Source organism: Bombus flavifrons, chromosome 8, assembly GCF_040668555.2.
Source record: "Bombus flavifrons isolate JBK064 chromosome 8, iyBomFlav1_principal, whole genome shotgun sequence".
Lineage (NCBI taxonomy): Eukaryota > Metazoa > Arthropoda > Insecta > Hymenoptera > Apidae > Bombus > Bombus flavifrons.
The window spans coordinates 14407884-14430264 of record NC_138449.1 but is presented as its reverse complement, the minus strand read 5'-3'; the positions used below and the strand labels follow the sequence as shown (position 1 = coordinate 14430264).

General features: G+C 41.5%; 1 protein-coding gene across 8 annotated transcripts in view; it reads left to right on the top strand.

The window, feature by feature from the left end:
- Positions 1-22381, top strand: part of LOC138182547 (dystrophin, isoforms A/C/F/G/H) — a 439773-nt gene that overhangs the window by 355821 nt on the left and 61571 nt on the right. For all 8 annotated transcript variants that reach the window (XM_069118516.1, XM_069118515.1, XM_069118511.1 and 5 more), the window contains 3 exons: positions 7463-7607; positions 13889-14012; positions 20498-20664. In XM_069118516.1, coding sequence (XP_068974617.1) covers positions 7463-7607; positions 13889-14012; positions 20498-20664 — 436 coding nt within the window. The remainder of the gene's footprint in view (positions 1-7462; positions 7608-13888; positions 14013-20497; positions 20665-22381) is intronic.

The window sequence follows — 22381 nt, the reverse complement described above, 5'->3', positions numbered from 1 at the left end:
ATTTTCGACTTCTTTTTTCGCCTAGAATCACCCCCTTTCCGCTTGTACCACCATTTACCAACCACCCTGTATATTCGTTTCACTGACAGTGTTTGAGGAAAGTTAGATCGTGGGAAACCCATAGTTTGTGAATGAAATGAATTGAAAGCTTATCGAGTCACGTTGAACCTAAAACAAAGTCTGGAACAGACATACACTGTACTAATAATTCTATTGGTTCGCTGCAGGGTATATCGAGCACAAATGAAACCAATATACTCTGTCTGATTTGTGATAACAATAGTATTGTTTTTCGTAGTTAAGATAACTTAATCTTACACAAACAGATAAATATTCTTGGTGAAATTTTCAAGATATTTCAATATTTGACTCTTCTAATCTTTTTTACGGACGCTATTCTATACAGTTTTACCTTCGCCAATTAATCGCGGTACAAAAATTGTTGCAACATTTCAATCGACGGAAAAGTTCGTAATCCTATTGCCGAAATTTCACTCGTTCAAAACCACTTAGCTTTTATCTAACGATACAATGCATCAAATATAATGCAGTAATTTCATCCACTTACCATATAACAACATAATTCCACCATTTTCAAAAAATCTTCGATCGAGTCATCCTTCTATTCATTTTTCAAACACGCGCGTCCAAACATAATTTTAACACACAGTCTCGTATTTTGACGATATAGCGATTTAACGTAAACGTCTACAATACCATCGCGATGCTATTATTCGTAACCATTTGTTTCTTGTAGCCCTAAACATTTAATTCTGTTTGTATCGTAATTTTATTAATCTTTCGATCTTTAACCCCTTAACCTACGATTTACGTTCGAGAATTTTGGGCCGAAAACGTAAACAAGCTATTATATATTATATTATATATTATATTTGGCTCGATCATCGTACTACGGGCTATGCCCGTAGTTGTAGGTTAAGGGGTTAAATCGTATCTCCGGGCTATGTATGTTGAAGTAACTCGTACACAATAATTTGGAGATGCGATTACTTAATTTCATTCCGTATTCTATAAAGATTTATCGCGTAACATACGAAATACAGATTGATCCTTCTCAGGCAAGTTCCATTCGTGTTCAAACCTTAGACAATCTCTCCGGTAAAAATAAACGTATTTTCCGTGAAATTTGTATCATCAAAATCATTCGATTCATTGCGATACCTTGAAGAGGAATATTCTAAAATTAGGTGCTCTAAATCCGATCCAAACCGTTGCCTACAACCCAACGTTACCAGTTGTAGTTTAATTTAAAAAATGGATTAATTTAAATGAAAAATTTAAGTTGCGGTGTATTTTCACGACAGCCTTTCGGAGTTAAACGATTTCGAAATCCCATTTATCAGCGGAATCTAATCCACCTTATTTGCTTTGGGTATTTACGACAATTTGCAGAGAAGGCCAGTTATTAAATCGAAATGCCGCGTAAAGCGACCGGATTTCGGCACAGGGGCAACTTTATCGGGCGTATAACGCCGCACACCATAAAATGGCATGATTGTGTCGCCATTAGGATGGTCGTAGACCGTGCTAGCAGCTGATAGGCGGCACGAGGGTTAATTTTATTTAAAGTTCGCTCGGTGGTGTCTGTTAAACCGACCCCTCGATCGCGTTTCAGCCTCTCTTTTCGGTATCGGCGGATCGACGATCATAAGAAACTACCTGCTGCGCGGGGAAGCTTGGCAAGAAATAAAGTTAGCTTATCCGATACGCGAACTGTGAAATTGGAAAAATTGTAGGTATCGCGGTTAGCGATTAAATAGAACGTCACGGGGTGGCTCGTGTAAATATAAATTTTAAAGCTCGGGATAAAAAGTCTCTGTCGACCATGGCTTCGCGTTGTACGTTATATTTGACGAATTAATGGAACGATGACGGTCGATCAAAAAACCGTCCGCTATTTTTCCTAATTTATTTATTACTATACTATTTATTACATACTATTTATTATATAAAATTATTCGCGATATGAAATCGTAGTTACGAGTCGCGATTTATATTTTTTATTATTCCGGGCAATGAATTGTGATTTACGAGTGGAAAAATTTTAGTGAAATTCAATGGCTATAAAAAAAGAATACTTTGAAGAGGGAATATTCTTAGGGGTACGTGACGAAGCGCGTAATAACCGATTCTTCGCGTTCGTTCTAAACTTACGACACGTTAAATACAGTCTGTATAAAACTTTTGTCTATCACGATTTATCAGAAACTTATTGTAAATGCATTTACCATATAAAAAGAAGTATCGTCTCGACGTATTTATTATTCATATTCTTAACATTATCGATCCTAACTAAAGAATTCAATCAAACGCTATACTTGCAACTAAATTTTCTTGCAAATACAGCGTGTTCTCGCTGAATCAGAAGCGAAATCCGATATCATAGGACAAGGGTTAATTCAAAGGGAGAACATTTCCCAGACAGAAGACATTCTCGAAAAAGCAAGCTTCGAGAGAACGAAATTTTGTGGTCGACGCAAAGATCCGGCGTACGTAAGAGAGCGATCAGCGCGTTTAAAGGAAGTTCGCAGGTGGTGGTCTGTAGAGTTACCGGAAGCGATGGTTGGCGAAGGATCGCGGAACTGGTACGCGTACAGTCGCATTGTTGTTGTTTATCGCGAAAGTTTGGATCGGTTTTGCGCGGTGGCGATAGTGGCAGTGGGTCGACCTTGCTCAGATTGGAATTGTGCCGGTAAATTGTTCCCCGGAGTTGAATTATAACGCTCCGCCCGTTCGCGGCAATTCCATTTGCCGACTTTATTGCGTTAACCGGTAGAACGGGTACGAGACCACGAGGAGTCTCGATGGAAAACGCCAAGGAAGAACCAGCAGCGACGAGGTGATAGATCAAAAGGCTTTGTCGAGCGGACCTCAACCCCTCTTCCAACGTCTCTTCCACCTCTCTGCGAGAAGAGTCGATTACTGGGACGTCTGCACGCCGCGATCTGTCAATGGGTTCGTGAGATCGCGCTGGCAAACCCTCTCTTTCCCTAAGTGTAAAGCACGAGATGATTTCGATAGCAGGGTGAAACGTACGGGCAAGAATTCTGGATAAAAATTGAAAGAAAGTTGAGAGCAAATAGAAGGAAGGAAATTGTAAATTGAAATTTATCTCTTGGAAATGAACTCCCGGTGACTATAGTATAAATCTTGCATCAAAAGAAATAGATGGAAGATACTTGTGTTGAATCTTTATATTCAATCATCTTATCGTGTATTCAACCGTAATACTCGCTATTGTCCGTCTGTCTTATCTAAGTTAAGAGTTGTTGCACGCTTTGTGCGAGACTTAATTCTTTCCCTTTTTAATTTATTACTACCGTTATCTGAACGCTGAACTCGCCTTAAAAGTTCGATTCAAACTAGAAGCGATACAGCGAAAGAGTCTCTTTGTGCGATTCTGAAATCTCCGTTAACTCATAATCCCCATTGTACCCGTAAATTATACCGAAATCTCGTTAATTTCCGCAGGTGTTTGGAAAACATCGTAAACGAGTTTGCTCGTTTCGCGGGGTATTCCAAGCTTCTTCGAACTCGATTGCATTCGAGTACTTCTATGAATTCTTAAATTCTTCCACTCAATCCCAGTTACGAATCTTAATGAAGATATGCTTCTTCTCAGATCTCAAAAGCCACGTTGAGTTTTTTATAATCTGATTTTATACATATGCAAGAAATAATACGAGAAACCAATTACGTTGAAAGACTGAATCTAATACGCTTCTACGGGAAACATGCACGATCGTACTGTATAGTTGCATTTATGGAGAAATTATGCTCAAAGGCGATGCTCGATTGAAGCTTGAACCATTTTTATTTCTAGAAGATTCGTACGCTATTGCTTCTTAACGTCCTTTCATATATTCAAAGCGAAAGTATAGCTCCCAAGACAGTTATTAATAACTATCCATCAAAGAATCTCAAAGTATCTTCGACGGTGCATCGATTTCACCTTTCAACTCCTGTTCTTCTTTCATCAATCCGCGAGTTAGCTCTCCGTTAAATCGTAACGAGGATGAACATTATCCTCTCTCGCAAAAACATGACGCAGAGATTTAGGAAGAACGAGTGCGACAAAATTTTTTTTTTAATGGGATTCGTTAATGCGACGGATTAGCTGTGACGCTTCCCACGGCAAGTTTTCGAAAAAAGGCAAAGAGACGGAGAGAGAGAGAGAGAGAAAATACAGAGAGACGGGAGAGAAAAAAATGAAAATTCAGCGGCCTTGATGGTGGAAGCCGGCTTATCTGAAATCGGTCTGATGGCTGTGTCCGTGCCCCTTCATGGGCATTTTGTTGCCATCCGTTTCGTCGTTTTAATTATTCCGAATGTCCGCTCGCGCGCAAAATCGAGCTGTAATCAAAAGTTCCGTGCTCTGTACCGCGTTATCGTCCGAAGTTCCCCAATCCAATCCGACTCTTTATCCCACTCGCCAATCTCTTTTCTACATTTCTAGGCTACGTCGATACTTTTCACGTTTTCATCTAACGCAGTCTGAAAATTTGTCAGGAAATTGTTTTTCATTCCAGGAAATTTAAATCGTAGCGATTCGTAGCATGGACGACGAGGAAATTTGATTAACACGTTCACTGCCTGATGAAATTGCGTCTTGCGCACGGTAATAAATAAAATGCTGTGCTTGTTTCAACGCGTTCTAATAAACGCGTATATTTTAATAAACGGACGAAACTATTTAAGCGCTTCGTGGTGATTTTAACGCATCGTCACTGTAATATTAAAGGTGAAATTACGAATGTAGCGTTTATGTAGCGTCTAATTTCGGTCTCCGGGATATTGAACGTGTTGAAAAATTAAGTTAGACCTACTGTTTCAAGTTTCGAGTTTCCCAAGGCAAATATCACGGAAATATCAAAAAATTGATTGATTCCTTGCGATCAACGAAAATGATAGAGATGGTTCCCGATATGAGAAAAACGTTGGTCGTGACGATATCGTCGATATTTCGCCTGGAATCGAACTGAAAGTAAATTATCGCGCGAATACGATGGTCCCTTGAAAGAATTCTGTTCGCTTGGAGCAGAATAGAAAACGTTTTCTTGTCGGGTTGCTGTTCGCTGGCAGAATTTCTTAGTGATTTATGTTACATTAGGTCGGTACGTCGCGGAGATCGAGTAAAAGGAGTGTATTCAACGTATATCTATGGAACACGGCCTCTGCTCTGGTATTCGTGGACCTATCCAATTGAAATGCGATCGCACGAACGTGAAGTATACCGTCTACGTTAAAGGTTCCTTCTGTTCGTGTCAGTCGCAAGACGACCGCGCAAATGGACGTTCTCCAAGAACTATTTTTCGTGACTGCAATGTTCTAATGCAAACACGGATTACGTTGATGTTCCATTAACCCGAAAAAGTCTGTGCTCTCTCTCTCTCTCTCTCTCTCCCTCTCCTCTTCCTTCCTCTTTCCATACCGGTCTTACTTGCATTCTGTGGTAATCAAGCAGCACCGAACTTGAAGCAATTAATCGTTGAGCGACAGCGTCGGTTAAACAGCCGACATCGTTCGGTATCGATCCAGCGCACGGCTATTTGTTTCCGGTGGGAGGATCATCTGAGGAAAATCAGCACGTCGGTTTTTGCAAATCCGTGCTGTTTCAGACGATCGTTCGATCAAGCGAACAATGGCGCGGTTAGTTTGTTTAGATAGGATCAGGAAATGGGGTAGTTTAATATCCGAGTGATCGATGAAATCTTTCGAGTCTCTTCAATTATCTTGGTAAAGTTTGGATAGGTAATAATCTGTAGGATTATAAAGGATGCTGGAATTTCTTGCCGCCCTTCTTCAGTTCCGTCTAACCGACTCAGTTGTTCGTCCAATGATTACCGGTGATTTCAAGCCGACTTAGCTTAACCGATCAAACAAGAAACCTCTTTGTCTACGACACAAATCCCATCAGCGTGATATCGATAAAGACGAAACTCCATCTCGAGGCTTCTGAAAGGAATGAAACCACTGTCGAGAAACTAAAACCATCGATCTCGGAATAATGGCTTGTTTTCAACGGGAGTCCTGTTCAACGTCAAGATAAATTCGCATCGGTCAAATTTCTGTTCGACATCGGTGTTGCCCGAGCTGGGAAAAGGGGAAACACACAAACCAACTATCCTTCTTACAGGTATTCACCATAGTCCGGACGATATATCCCGGTTTCCTTATCTCGCGAGAGAAGAAGGCACAATACCTTTCGACGTGGTACATATTTCTATAGATATATATACATATAGAGACGGTATGGTCGGATCGGCGGAAGTATACAGCTACGTCGCGGAATTCCGCAGGACTTTCATCGACGTTACAATAACTGCAATATATCCGGCCGCGGGTCTGTTCCTTCGCGATACCAGACGACGGGTCCGCGGCTTTCGTGGATGAAAAGGAGGGTTGTGCGCGACTGGGATGGGAAGACAGGAGTTGGTTGTTAAGGGTGTGAGAGACTGCTCCAGTCGACGACGGTACAACAATGGCGGAATATAAATCTAAATCCCGAGCGCCATCTTTTCTGCCCTGCCCTTGCCAGCTACCTCTCATCCTTCGATCTTTCCTCCCTTTCAATCCCTTCTATTTCTACCATTCTTCTTCTTATTCATTCCAGTTGCCTATTTTGTCCATCCCTCACGTTCCGTCAACTACAATAACCGCCTCGCGTTATTTCTCACTTCTTTCTTACTTCTTCCTGCGCTTCTTCTTCTTCTTCTTCTTCTTCTTCGTTTTCTTACTGGCATATACTTACGTTAACGTTCATTTCTCTTCCTGTCTTACTGCACTGCAACTTTTTCGATTTGATAAGTTTCCGCGATCGCTTTGTTCTCGCTAAATTTGCCTCGAGTATTTCTTATTTTTCATTGTTTCCCTTACGTCTCGGATAAAGCGGACAGGTATCTTAACCTCTCTTTTGAGCGTTCGTTTATTTTATCCCGCTTTGTGCGTTACATTTAATTGCGTTCTTCCTATTGTTCTTAGGTTTTCTTTCTCGGGCGACGTTTTCACAATTTTCTTCGTTTCTTCTTTTCATTCATTGTTCTACCTGTTTTCGGTTTCATAGTTCACCTTGAATATCTTCCCCTCCCATCAAGCACCGCTTTTCTTGCGCTCCACCCACGCAGACGTCCCTCTCCTTCCCATTCATCACCGACCTCTTTCATTTTCTCGCTTTCTTTCACTTTCTCCGGAGAATAAATACTTCTTTACCCTGTGACGCGTCTCTACTCACCCCTTATCAGTATTTACGGCCAGACATGTGCTTCCTCCGCGTCGTTCTCGCAGCTGGTGCATTAGTTACGCACAGCCTACGCGACTTCAGCCCTGATGGACACCTCCCTGCGGGATTCACTGTGTTTTTCACATTGGAAGTTTCGATTTTAATATCCAGACATTTCTATGCATCGCAATTATAACGTTTCTCTCCTCTTTGTTGTTGCAGAAATCGATTAGAAAGCAATACGGAACACTGGAACGCTCTTTTATTGTCTTTGCGCGAACTCATCGAATGGGTGATCAGAAAAGACACCGAACTTACTGGTTTGGGACCTGTCTGTGGAGACGTGGCCGCTTTGCAGAAGCAAGAAGTAAGTATTTTACAATTGTTACTCTTTCATATTACGAAACTATCACTTGTGCTTAAATTATCATAGAGAAACTTGGGATTATTATGGACTATATCGTACGAATTTCGTAGGGTCTGTTCCAATCTTAAGAATCTTACATTTATATCATTTTTCTTGGTTAACGCTGCAGCTATTAGACCGTATCGTATACCAAAATATACACACAGCCGATTGTTATCAACAGTTTCTGCAATTTCTATAAATTCTAATCACGATTTATCTGGACAATAATGACAAGTATCCGCATACTTTTAATGACCTGCAGTAACGAAAATCTGAAACTCGCTACTCAACTCAAGTCCTACTGATTACAAAAGCAATAAATTTAAAATTCGGATTGCCGAATCCCTTAGATATGACATATTCCTTAAGAATCTCCTACCTAGTTTCGCTTCTGATAAAAAACAAATTCCGATTAAAACATAACTCGATCAGTACCTGTAAGCTGTATCAAGATCGAGTTATTCCCGGCGGTTTTCAAAGTATTAATATATAGTATCCAAGGATACCTTGAAATCCACCTTGAGCCGGAAGCCCATCTTGAGCCGGAAGCGATCTTGTCGAGGCAAATAGGCTCGTGTACCTTGAAACGTGCCCCGTAACCTACTGGAATGGACTGGATTACACGAAAATGACGCAATTAGGGTCGCGCTGTGTGCGTGGACACCGACGAGCAGGGGGGCACGCGTCGTCGACCGTAAGGGGTTCGGAGGTGGAGGAGGAGGAGGAGATGGCGAGAGCACGAACCACCCCCGGCGGCCCAGTTTCCACGCACAAAGACGGACTAGCTCGGACTAATCCAGATTAGAACGTGCATGTTACCGAGCTGCGAGTGTACAGGGATGATAAGGTGCATGTACCGCGATCCCGCTCACGAACAGTCATCGACGGACGACACCTGCGCCCCTACTTATCGCGAACCGAAGCCCTAATCGGCCGGATATTAATCGGGAACAAGAGTTTCGAGACTCGTGGAACGCGTGGCGGGCGTTTTCAATCCGTTGAATATCCGGGTTTAACGAGGTCGGTCGATTACGGGGGCGAATAAATAAGCTCGATCTCCGAGACAGTATCGATTGAAAGCCGCGAACGGGAGACTGCTAATTACCGTAGGCGATAAAGTAAGTCGCGATGGATCGTTTAACAGGCTGGTTTCCGGGGGCAATTTCAACCGTTGGAATCGAGATGAGGGATCCCACGATGCTACTGATTGATGAGCGTGTATTTTGAGATTGATGCGGGGAAGAGAAGGTAACTAACGTTGGATACGGTTGTTGCACGAGGCTTGCAAGCAGCTGGATAGCAACGATGTTATCCTGCAAATGATTATCTCGAAAGGTTTTCCCTCGTAACTTGCTACCTCGAGGATCAAACGTGATGTAATTTAAATCATCGGATTTTTTATCATCTTTTTACTCTTCGTGTTTTTCTTTTTTTTTTTTCAAGGGATACGTAATATCAATAGGGAGACCTTTCATAAGCGTACCAGCATAAGGTATCGTTAAAACAGTAGCCATGTAACAAGGAATTCTATGCATGTGAACACCAACGTTCTCAACCGTCATCCGAACGATTTCAAAGCGTAATGTATTCCACGCGAATATCGGTTAGTTCGGTCTATACATAGGGACGACAAACGGAGGGTTAGAGGAAAAAGATCGCAGCATACTGGTGGTACAAACAATAAGCGAGTTTCAGGGATACGCGATACACCGATGTCGCATTTGCTATGCATGAAATTCAAAAAAGATCGGTACACAGGACTATGTATCTTCGTATAGCGAGAGTTAAAGACTTAAAGTTAGGAATATCGTATTTTAAGCTTCAAATTTGCAAGTTTTCGCAAATCTCGAATCTCGTATTTCGTATTTCAAAGATCAAATAATTCTAAATTTAAAGTCGGTTTGTTATCATATTGTTGAGATATTTTAAATATCGTCGTTTAAAGCACCGTTCGTAGATTCGTTGGTCCAAACGCTCTTTTTTAAATGTCTTCAACGTCGATCGACGTCATTATCGACGCAGCGATATACAGCTGCCACGCGTGCACTATCTGTACACACCGTGCGACGTTCGAAATACCAAAATGCCACTCCAGCAGTTGTTGCGCTGTGAAACGAGGAAATTTCATTGTGTCCCGCGCTCGGGTGTAATTGTTTGTCAGGCTGTTTGCGAGTAGAATCGAAGTTCTCGTTTCGTTCATCGATTTCAGTTTCAGTCGATTTCGATTTCCAGCGTACCATTTTTTTCGATCTTCAGAAATCGGCTTAATGCTTGCAAGATGCGTCGAACTGTCGAAAATCGTCGAGTTTCGCGGTACTCGAGTATCTCACGGGCAGCAACGCGTAATTTTAAGTCGCAAACTAACGCTACCGCGAGAAGACCCAAGAGAGACGCAAATGCAGCCGACTAATGACCGTGCCAGGAGTAAATAGAACGAGAACTCTCCGTTACCGGATAGTAGTTTAACAATACAGTGGGCAACGTAATGCCGGAATTTCCGTGATATGGCTTCGCGGATGTTGTTCTAATTCGCACACAAATAATTGCGCATAAACGAATGACGCGACGCAATAATTTATGCAAATTATGAGGCGTCACCTGGCGCCACGGCTTTATGTAAGACTGTGGCCTCACAGATACCTCGTTTTCATTGCAATATGGTTTATAGAACGCAGAGCACGCTGTTTTAGTAGAAATAGCGATAGACCGACGTGTAAAAGCACGATTCTCAGTCCTCTCTATGATACTATGATTACATACGTTTTTGAGAATATATATTTATTCACAACTAAGTGAAATTTGAAATACTTAAAGGTATACTGTTCCCAGTCACACATCGGTGGCCATCATCCTGTACTTTGAACCCATTCGCTCTAAAATCTACACTCAGAACCCAGTATCTGGTTCCCTGTACAATATATCTTGCACTATGCACTTCGCGTCGTGAATCCTGAATAATGTACCGTGCACTATGCATTGTGTACTATCCAGAATTCATCATACACTATACTATTCATTGAGTACGACGTATAATACACTATACATTATGCAGTATGAATTAATCAGCACTTACACGCAGCGATTAATTCCCTAAAATCCATCCAAATAAGATTCTTCGATATTCCTTTGCTACCAAATATTCAGTTCGTATCTGAAAATAGCTGAAACGACGAATAACACGTGTGTCGAAGTATCAAATCGGCTGAAAATGTCACGCGCTGGTATACGTGTTCGTGAATAGAATTCATTAGACGATCGAGGAACGTGGAATCGATAGCTGTGTGTGGCACGCAACATATCGGCGGCTTGTTTTATCGTACCGTATTCGTGCGTGAAATCGGCGACGACTCACCTCGAATGGCGCATACGTAAAACGCGGTTTCGTCGTAAACGGGTCGTCGTTGTTCGGACGTAACGATCCGGCTCAGAATCGCGCTGCTTAACGCGAAATCGATCGAACACACGACTGGCAAAAAGGAATAGCCGTGACGGGAGACGATTATCGGGCCACGAAACGACGATTATCGCAGCTGGGAATTGATTTCAACGAGCGTATCGATCGCGAACGCGCCAAAGAGCCACCATTTCTCCAGGCCATCCTGGCAAATCCGAGTTTCTTTAATTACCGATATTTCTCGAATTATCGAGAATTAATCGCGCGTCTGGGAAAGTTTCACGTGCCGCGGGAAGCGTGTTCCGAGATGCGCCACGACGTTTTTAACGTCCGTCTCTTTAATACAGCGTTGCGTAAAAGTCTTGCACTATTTAGCAAATGGAAATATTTTACCTTGAGAGATGAATATAAAAATACTTGGTGTTTCTCTCGTTCTACCAGTAGATCATAGCGAGCATTAAATTTAAAAGGTCGCAATGCATTAATCCAAAGTAAGATTCAAAATTTGTATTTTAGCAACAATTCTTTTCGATGATAATTTTTTAATATTATTCTCCTATGATACCAATAGCATTTTTTAATATCATGCAATGTTGTATACGATTTTATTTCTCTCGTCGTTCTTCGAACATCATCGAATGACGATGACACGAATTCTTTCACATTACGTGCCGTTGATTAAATCAAATACTCGTTGCATAATACGCGACGTTACTTTCCACTGCGTTAAAATCTTTCTTATAATAGCAACGCGTATAAAGTGTGTATATTCGGTTGCCATTGTAAAACCAGTAACGTGGATGATGTAAGAATTTTGTACAATGCTAGGATATACATATATATTGCAAAATTATCTCTTTGTTTAATCGAAGATCGGTTAATCTTGTCAGAAGTCTGTAACATAAAATCCACGTAGTGCGTAAGTTTCATCGAAATCGATGCTTCACATTGGCAGACGTTCTATTGTTAGAGTGGTGGAAATAAGTTTAAGTGGCTATAAAATTGGCCCATTTTCTATCGTTATCTATAAATTTAGATGGGAGGACGAAGCATGTATTCACGCGCGCACACAGACGAACGAAACGATCATTACGCTTTTTAACGACCTCGTGAAATAGACGATGCTCGTTTCAATGATGGAAATCCCTCAACATTGAATGCAACGTGCTGCTACTCTCTCGCTGAATACGTCGCTACGATGCACCCTGCGTAATTAACCCGTCATTCCGATAACCAATACGATAAGGCGATTATCTCGGCGTGGCCAATTAGAAAACGTCTAGTGGCTCAATTAAACGAACGACGCTTTAGTTGTTCTCGATTTCGTTGCTAACAAATCGACCTTATTTCTCCGCGAGATCCTTCGTCAACTATATAGCTTCTGCATATTCGTTTTTAGACTCGAATCCTTGAAACACTGTGATATTCTAGGATTGGTGGATTCGTACAAGTAGAGCACGCTTGAATAGCAATGATTTCGAGGATGAATATTTAATAGAATACGAACAATAATGTACAAAATTCATTTCGAAAAAGAAAACGAAGACAAGAAATTGAAAGCTAAAAGATACAAAGCTAAAAGAAATCTGCTTGAATAGCACAGAAACGAAAGAAGTGGACCGCTTGATCGCTCGTTATTACGCGTTGCTGTATAACTTTCCACGTGAACGTGATACTTTCGGCCAGTATGCGTGTCCATGTTTACGATTTTATCGGGTTTATTGAAAATAAGGAATTAAAGCCGCTAGACTTCTTTCCTGGTGTTTGATGCCTTCTCTCGCGGAAAAAAGAATTTTATTCCACAGCGACGATAGAGAAAATTAAAATAACCGACGTATAAAATGGCGGTAATATTTTTCTAATTAAAAAACGAGTTGCCCAGAGTTTGAGATTTGTAAGAAATATAGAAATTTCATTCCCGGCAACGATTAATCTACACACCTACGATACCTTTGCTAGTGGAACGGCGAGTCAAACGAGTTTAAACGCGGAGTGAAAGGTAAATACAAATAGAAACGAGAAGGAGAAGCATTCGCGAAAGAAATGTCGGGAGATGCGCGTAACCGCAGTTTCGCATCAGCCGAAATAATTCCGCGAGAGACTAAGCGAGAACACGAAGGTTTAAATCGGCGCTAATAACGCACCGTTTCATCGTCATCCCTCCGAAAGCTGAAGGATCTGGCTGTGCGTGTGCGTGCGTATGTGTGTATGTAGGCGGATCTGCAGTTGTCGCAACAACGAAAGTAGGTAAATTATTCCGAGTCGTTTGAAAGGAGCCGTTCACGTGCTCTTCGAAAGACACACCCTCTCGGTGTTGCCAGTCCGGCGACGATGGGAGGAAACAGTGTACGAAAGAAAAGAGGCCGTGCTCGAGAAGTGGGGGAAAAATCGCTGGTTGCCGTTTCCAACGAGATAGACGCGAGCGTAGGAACGCACGGCAAAAAACCGTGTTTCGGTGTCTAAATTTTCTCGAGGCTCGCGGATGCGAGAGCAAAGGATAATCTCGTTAACGAGAAGCCGTCAGGCTACGCGATATCGTGAAAGTTGCAGCTCATTTTCTTCCTGTTCTTCGTCCTTCTTTTTTCTTCTTTCGTCTCCTCGTTAGCCGCTCGCGGTGCGGAATCGTCAGCGCGACGCGTGCCGTCACGACGATGTCTTGTCAAACGAAATTACGAATGCACGCGACGAAATGTAGACGACGTCGATGGCTCTGCCGTTGCTCTCGACGTTGCCGTTTAAAGCTTCGCGAATTAGCCTACTTACCTCGTCGAGTGTACGAGCGAGCGACGAACAACTCGAGCGTGAATGCTTCCTTCTCACGTGGACGTTTTCTTGCGCGTTGCAGGATGATCATCGCGGCTTCAGGAGGCAGCTCGAAGACAAACGACCGATCGTCGAGAACAACCTGCTGAGTGGCCGTCAGTACATCGCCAACGAACCACCGCTGTCTGACACTTCGGATTCTGAAGGTGAGTTTGTGATATTTGCATCGAGTTCAACCGTACAGGTAAAACGGCTGTACAACTATTAGCGTATAAGTTGCGTAGTAACGTTTGTATTGTAATTTGTCACATGTCGATTCGTTAATGTTATCGGCTGGTAAAATCATTGTGCAAGATGAACCAAGTATCAACGTGAGCAACGAGGAGCAAATTTCATTATGATAGAAGAATCACAGGTTTTAGAAATTATATATACAGATAGACTTCAAAACACAAAATAGACTTAAAATCAAACTTTATCTATTACCATCTCGCATTTAGCACATTTTTTTTTAGAAAAATGTACACTTGTATCATTTTTGTGCTAAAATCATCGATTAAAACATTTGCAATTGGCGTAGAAAGATACGATTGAGAACGATTAATTACAAAATACGACGTGTTACAAAAGTTTTGTGTAATCGAGAAGCGTTTGAACTTGAGAGTATCTCAATATAATTACAAATCTTCTTAAATAGATCGCAGATCCTCTTATGAGGTACTTTTAAACAACATCAAAGCTAATTAATCTGAAAACGTGATTATTTTTAATTACAACATCATCCAGTTCGTAATTAGAACTTGGATCGAGAAGTTCACGAGTAATATCGAAATATTAAAGATCCAATTAATAAAAAGTAATTGTGTTGCTCCTAATTAATATCGAACCTGCGAAGAAATGTGTTTGAACGCTTTATAAGCACTCGGAGAAATAACCAAGTTCGAGTCTCTTAAAGCTGTTTAAAGACTTCGTAAAGCCGAGTAAAGCTTTGTGAAGCCGAGTTTAACAGCCCTAGTTACCGATTTAAATGAAAGGTTCAGTAAACGAAATTAGTCGTTGAAATTAAACGGTCCTCCCCCTTCTCTTTTCTGAACCAAGAACTGTCCTGAATAAAGAAATTTATAAGAAAAGGAAGAAAATCAAAGAATTAAAATTATAGAAAATTAAATTTTATCGATAGGAATATCGCCGTATACAATTTTTACACGTGTCTTAAACGATATTTCTCGTTAACGAAATTTCCATCTTCGAAACGAGAATACGTCGCGACCAAAGCAATTCACAATAAAAAAAAAGAAAAAAAGAACTGTTCAGAAAAATGATGATAAGGAATGAATGTAATAAACGAAATGCACGGGACGAAAGTTTTGGCGAAAGTGTAGAGAAAGTCGGCCAAGTACGTTCGTTAGTTTCCTCGGAACTGGTCCGGAATGCGCGACTGAATTCGCCAATAGCGTGCAGGCCTAGTAATTAAGAGGCGCGGCAGAGCTTTCAATTCCAATAATTCCCGGCATTCTTCTTCCCGCTATTTTTCATACCAATTAGCCACGGAAAGGAACGAAAAAGGAGACCGATCTGCTCCAGAAGAATTCAGACTTTTCGTCGTAAGCTCGAATCCGAATAACGAAAGAAAAAAGGAGAGGCTTTTGGAACATTAAGAATCGCCTGTTCTAGGGTGCGTTGACCTGTGCTCGCTTTGTACGTTTGGAAAATTATAACCTGAAATTATTCAAAAGAATTATTATAAATAAGCGAAAGGTTGGCTAAATGCTAAAAAGTTTGCATTCCTCTAATCATCTTCAGCGAAATAAATTTATCGAGCAAAAAAATCAAAGGATATCGACTTCTCTGTCGATAGAGTTAGAAACAAACGTGGACCTAATTCATCGACGAGCATCGAGTACTCTGTTTTGGAGGCAGAACGTTCAGGATTAAAAGCAGGATGGAGTAAGAGAGGGTAAAATTGATTAAAGTTGTAGTTTCAAAGGGCGGCTCCTCGCGGCAGTTTGTCGCGGCGGAATGAAGGGGATTGTTAAGTGGGCTGATAAAATACGAGAAGTTTTCTCTTTCGCTTCCTCGTTTTTTCCACCTTTTACTTAAGCCAACGGAACAAGAGCGGCCCTTGGAAACGAGCTTCATTCGTTCTTGTCACCGGCTTTCACGTACAATAACCGCGGCGGACGTGTAACCGTGGTCCCTCTTGAATATTTCATTTAGATAATTCCACCCTCTCGAAACCGGGATTATTAAGAAACGTGAAACACGGAATTTATGGTTATTTGACCGAGAAGGATTCAGCAAAGTTCTTGCCAGAAAATGAGGCTCGTCTATTAAGCGAACGAAACAAACGCCACCGTCCTGGTACTGTGTCCGCCAAACAAAAGACTACGCTTCTCGTTTTTATTCTCGTTGGAACAACGCAAGAACACGGTCCCTCGTATCTTCCTTAATTGTTCCTTCTGTAAATTAGCTTCTTAAAGAAAGAAAAACAAAATACATGTAAATTCCATCCGAGTCGAACATCTCGATTCTCCGATAGAATAGTTCGATACCGTTAAACGATGAATAATGCAGTTTCTCGATGTTCGAACGTCGAAACGAAAAGTTCCGCGGTCAATGCTAACGAAAACCACTCGGGGAAACCGCGAGACTGTATCAATCGAGTTACAAGTATCGAAGTACCCGGTAACTGGTGAAACTTGTAAGGTTTGGAAGAGTCGTCCCGCAGGAGATCGGAAACTCTAACCCAGAACTTGCCAAAGTTTCTCAGGGAAACGTTACTCGCTTTGTAATATCAATACTCTTTCCTACTTCCACTTTCCAAATTCGAAACAAAGAATTTCACAAACATCGCGATTTTATTTTCACGCATTTTGTAATACGCAGTTCGAAATTCGATAGTTTCGATCATACACGAGCGTATATTTCTCTGACTCTTCATCGACGTCTCAAAATCATCGACGGTGGCGCGTACAGGTCCGAAAGCAGGTTACAAATTGCGAATAGCGATTCTGAGTCGGCGAAACACCGAGCTTCGCTTCGATCCCTTATTCGATTCGATTCGATTTCACGGGCCAAATCCGTGCAGCTGGCCAACTGGCAACTCGATAGCAAGGAGCTGGTTGCACGATCTGTGTCGGCGTGCTGTGATGCGGCGTGTTATATCGGTTGAAATTTATTGACGTTACGACAACGCCCGAGACTGCTCGATGCCGTGCACGTTTCATCGAACGTGACTGTCTGTCGAGCGACCGAAATCGTGCACCGAGCGAACGCTGGTTGTCTTTGCACAGGAGGCGCTGATCCGATGTTTCCGATCGAATCCAGAATCCGCAGCTTCGTGACATTCACCGTGTCGCTTCTTCTTCTCTCTAACTATCTATCTTTTTCTACTCTTCTTGTTGATTAACTTACATTGAACACGATCATACGTATTCCTAGCATGGCAGCAAGCTTGTGTAACATAACGCGAACGTCTTGAACGGATTGGGAGCTCTTACCTCTCACGATTGATGGATGGGAAATTTTCTGGTCATTCGTTGCGAGAATAGAAGGCACTGAACTGATTGTGTGTGTGTGGCTGGGAACGCTGTTTGATAGATGGATCTTTAGAAACGGTTTGCAGCGCTCCGTTTCTCTTCTTCTAGCGTATTTTGTGAAAACTCTACGTTCGGATTTATATTTTCGCGGGGAAAGAGATGTGTTTTCGCTAGAAGTAAAATTGCTAAAACGTAGCTGTCGTTGAATCATCGTAATTCTAATTTCAGAAGTGTTCAAATGTCTCTTTTTTGTTTCCGTCTCTTTATTGAGAAGAAGAATGTACGATTAGTTTTATACGTTAAATATCAGAATAAACATTTTGCTTTGCAAATATTGCATTAAGCTTTCTGGTAGACCGCAGAAAGATAACTTGATATTAATTATCGGGTAACAAAGCAGAGAATTTGTTCAAAGGAGAAAGAGGAATTACATAAACTCAGTGGTCAGTTTCTGAAACAACAGCCAAGTGGGAAACGACCGAACAGAAACCATCGAGGGATGAAAGCTGTCGGTGGAATACGAGTCTATAGAATGGAGAGAAAAAAAATAAAAAAAAAAGAGAAAAGTGAGAAAAACGAGGGTGTACGTGACTGGAAATCGAATGTGGTAACTGTTGAATGGATGGCTTACCGATGAAGAACACGACCGCCTAATTCGATTCGGTGAAAATAGTTTCCAGGTGTTTTTCTCGTGGTGATGTCTCTTTAGCGATCCGCGATCGTCTTGATTTAGACCATGTTGCTACCTGTTTCGACTTTTCAATCGCGTTCTTCGAATACGAGTTTCTACCAACCTATCGATGTCGTCGTCTTTACTATGCGCTGCACAATGTTTCTGAATACTATGCTTGGAGCATCTCCAACTAAATAGTAACGTCGGCTGCGAACTAGGAGATTAAAAGAATCGATCAAATTAAACGAGAATTAACACTTAAAAAAATTGTTTTCCATAATAGCTCTAGATAACTGAGGCGAATTATCACGTACGTGTTGGTTCATTAAAGAGACGTATGATAAAATTGTAATAGTCGATTATATTAAAATCACTTTAAATACAAATACAGAAATAGTATATACTGGTCGTAATCGTTGCTCTCTCGATGCTACTGTTCGACTCTACGCTCGTTATTCGACTGTACGACTCGTTACAATGATTCGTCCTAGAGACCACGTTCGTCTATTTGTATCGATCGGTGGTATTACAAAAAGTTCAGATGTAACTCCGGTTGACGATTACAAATAACGGCGATAATGTTTTGTCCGGAGTTCGTTTACCTTTGAACCTAGCAAACCAAAACAACGTTGGCACTCCAAGGCACAACAATACGAGTCATAACATCGTGTAGTATCGTGAACGAAAGGTCTAAGAGATTTCGGGCGAACTGTAAACAATATCGCGAGAAAGCCGAAGTGCCAACAGGCCCAACAATGTATCGTCGGACCTTCAATCGAATAGTTTCGCGGAAAAGGCCTGCGTGACCCTGGCCACGAGCGGTTGCGAAACACGTGCGTGGTGGGGCTAAGACAAAAGACAAAGGGATGCTAAGGGAGAAAGACGAATTAACAATCAGTGTTAGTTGAGAAGTTGGGCAGTGAGTTGAGATTGTGAATCGAGAAGTCAGTGAGTGCGAATTGCGTTGTCGAGAGAGTGTAATCCGCGGATCCGTGGTGACGAGAGTTGCAAAATAACTATCTACTTGTCTTAATTATAATACGTTACTGTGATTAGTTCGTGTTAAATAACCATCGTTTCCTGTTTAACCAACATCTGTTTAATCCATTTATTGTAAATAAACTAATTGTAGTAAAGATCCTACAATTGCGATATAGTATTATGCATTGAGGACAATAACGTTAAAGGAAAATTCACAGGACGAGAAACTTCATCTACGATAGCCATTAAGAGTTAAAAATTACGAATAAATACTATGCAGTTGGTGATTATACGATTTACAATTAATACGAAATTATTGTGGAAATTCTTCCGTAAGATATTTACATTAAATAGACTTCGATGCAGTGTGAAACAACGAGTGCACAAATTCCATGTTCAAGAAATTAAACACAGAAACCATATTTATTACCCGACGTAATAATTTTCATCGCGGCATCACTGCGTAATTTTCGCCCGTCGTTCATCACGAAATGGGAACAAGTATGAAAAGAGAACGAAAAACGAGCTCGTGAAAAGCACGAAGGTTTACCTTTTTCTCGGTGTGGCGCATATTTCGATCGATGAATCGGGAATCGAACGAGTAACTACGGAACCGAGTGACGGGGCAAAGGGCAGCTGGCACCATAAACATAAATCATCATAACACGCGGCAGATAGGGATGCAACGAACAGGTACGGTTGGTAGGCGTTATCAATGCTAAACATGCACATAAAAACTGTCCCGCGTGATACGATGCGTGATTCATAGGACAATTAATTCCCGGCGATAGAACAACCTAGGCATCGCGACGTCATACATGCGATACAAACGCGGTAATGTCATTTCTACGTTTCGTTACGTCCGCTGTTACCATCTGAAATGGAGAAAAAGCACGGACTTTTCGAACTGTGATAAACATCGAATTTCGTTTTGGAAAACGGAAATTGAAACAAGATCAAGAGTTATCGATTCTTTCATTGGTGCGCTCTCAATTTGCCGAGAACCTGGACAAACTCCGGAATTATGTGAAATTGTTATTGCTCCGAAGAATTATTAATAGCGCGTTCCGATAACTTTACAATCGCTCGATTTCGTCAGAAATATATATATATAGGGTCTGCTAATGGCATCGAAGTTTACTATACGAAAATTATTGAAACACTGTGCTTTACATCCAATGACATTGCGGTCTGCCTATTTACATTTTCGGTCTGTTTATTTGCACATTTGTTGTCTTGTTTATTTATATCTAGTTTGTTTGTATAAAATCCTGGCGATGTTCTCTAAACATTGGAATCGATATTAAATGAATCGCAATACATATCAATGAAACTGTCGCACGATTCAACCAATATTATTAATGAAATTTTACGATACATGTTGCCGTCGGTGTTGCATTAATAAAAGCGAAGCTATCTATCGCGAAAGATCTGACGTATTTAGCGTCGATTCGAAAGTTGTTCCGGTATCAAGCTCACGTTTGACGTTCTATTTCAGCCGGAAGAGAATTGGATGGTGATTCGAGGGGTTACAGAAGCGCAGAGGAACAGGCACGCGAATTGACGCGCAGTATTCGCCGGGAAGTGAACAAACTTTCAGAGCAGTGGAACGCCCTAATCGAACGTAGCGATGCGTGGAAGCGGAAACTCGACGACACCGCTAACGTGAGTACTTTACCCTCCTTTTACCTACATAGAAAGCCACTTACCCTCGAACCGCACTACCCGATATGAATACAAATATTTTGATTCCGTCAAAAGCCGTTGGCGGCCACAACCATCGAAGAACAGCTAGATTCTAACCATCGATGACGGTGTACCCTTGTTTCGATAAAATTACCCCACAATTTCGCGATCAGCCTTCTTTCTCAGCGAGTATTCTTCTCGCGAAAACCATCAAAATTTCGTATCCCTGTAGAATGGATAATGCGTGGATTTTTGAATTAAGTTCGTGTAATAATATACCTTTATTATCATTATTATTGTTATTATTATTAGATATTATCGTCTCTCTTCTTGTTTATAAGGATAAGAATGAAAGGAGCGAGTTCAAAAATAGATTCTGAATCGTTTCGTTTGCAATTACGCTATTTAACAAATCAGCGCGTCGTACCTTGCAGAGAAGTCGAATCGCTTCTTGAGAGAACTTCCCTAGGAATTATTCAAGGTTTTGTCGTTTCGCTTAACTCGCGGCAGAGTTGAATCGCTGCCATAACGCGAATTTTCGTTTAATAGTATTCAGAAGTGGGAAGTTTGAATTGCGCACTTACCGGTCGCAAATTTATCAACATCGTGGAACGTATTGTGTAGTACAGGAACGTTACAGTTCGAAATCCACATGAACTGTGGTATACTGTTACGATACATTAGCCTGGGTTATTATTTAAATAGCTTCCCATCGCCAACATATTTAAAACGTCATAAACACGTTTGTTGGCAATTTAAAATATTCCCCTAACAGTCCATAACGAACTGTGCGAAATGCATGAATAAAACATCGAAAAGCTCTTTACTGTCGGTTTAAACTCGCGGATCGTACGCGATAGCCATACCGTGAAGCCAAAGGGGAAAGAAAAATATTTCTCGAGGCTGTGGCACCGATCAGGGGAAAAAGCAATGGCCGAAGATAATTCTCGAGGACTGTTCTAACCCCCGCTGGTAAAAATACAATCAGATTAAACGGTACATCTCGAAGGATAAACAAGCGGATGTAATATTTGGACTTATCGGTGGTATCAGTAGGAGACATAGAGCTACAGACAAAAGAGGGGGTGGTTCTATACGGTTCTATTCATCCCCCTCGACCCCTTCGTTTGTCGTATCGCTTTATTATTGCCGGTACAATTTTCTCTATCGCGCGGACGTTCCATTTGTCGAAACGACTTTGTGCCTTGGGCGAGGGGGCGGGGGAGAACTAGCCACAGTACTCGGTGCATCAGGGGGCTGGGTATGCCGGGTAAAAGACGTCGTCGAAAAAGTCTGTGCCGCACGGTAAAGGCGATTTTTCGTTGCTTGCGTTCCACCGGAAGAGTCCGCCTTCTACACCTAACGACGTCGAAATTCCTGTGGAACCGGCTTCCGTTTTTCTCCTTTCGTGATACACCGAATTACCTTCGTTCTTCGCGATCCACCTTTTAATAGGGCTCGGGAAAACACGTTATTACCTTCGTCAGCGCGACAAGTCGAGTGATTATCGACCATTTCTACGTCATCGTTTTGGTGGTCTTGGGATTTTACAGAAACTGGAATATGTATTTGTCTTGTAGTCTTTGAGATTATTTCAGGAACTCGTGTTTCTATTAATTTATACTATTTATTGTATACAAATAGAGAATCTAGACACGCGTATTCAGTTTCAAAGCTATAAATAAGATAGAATGAG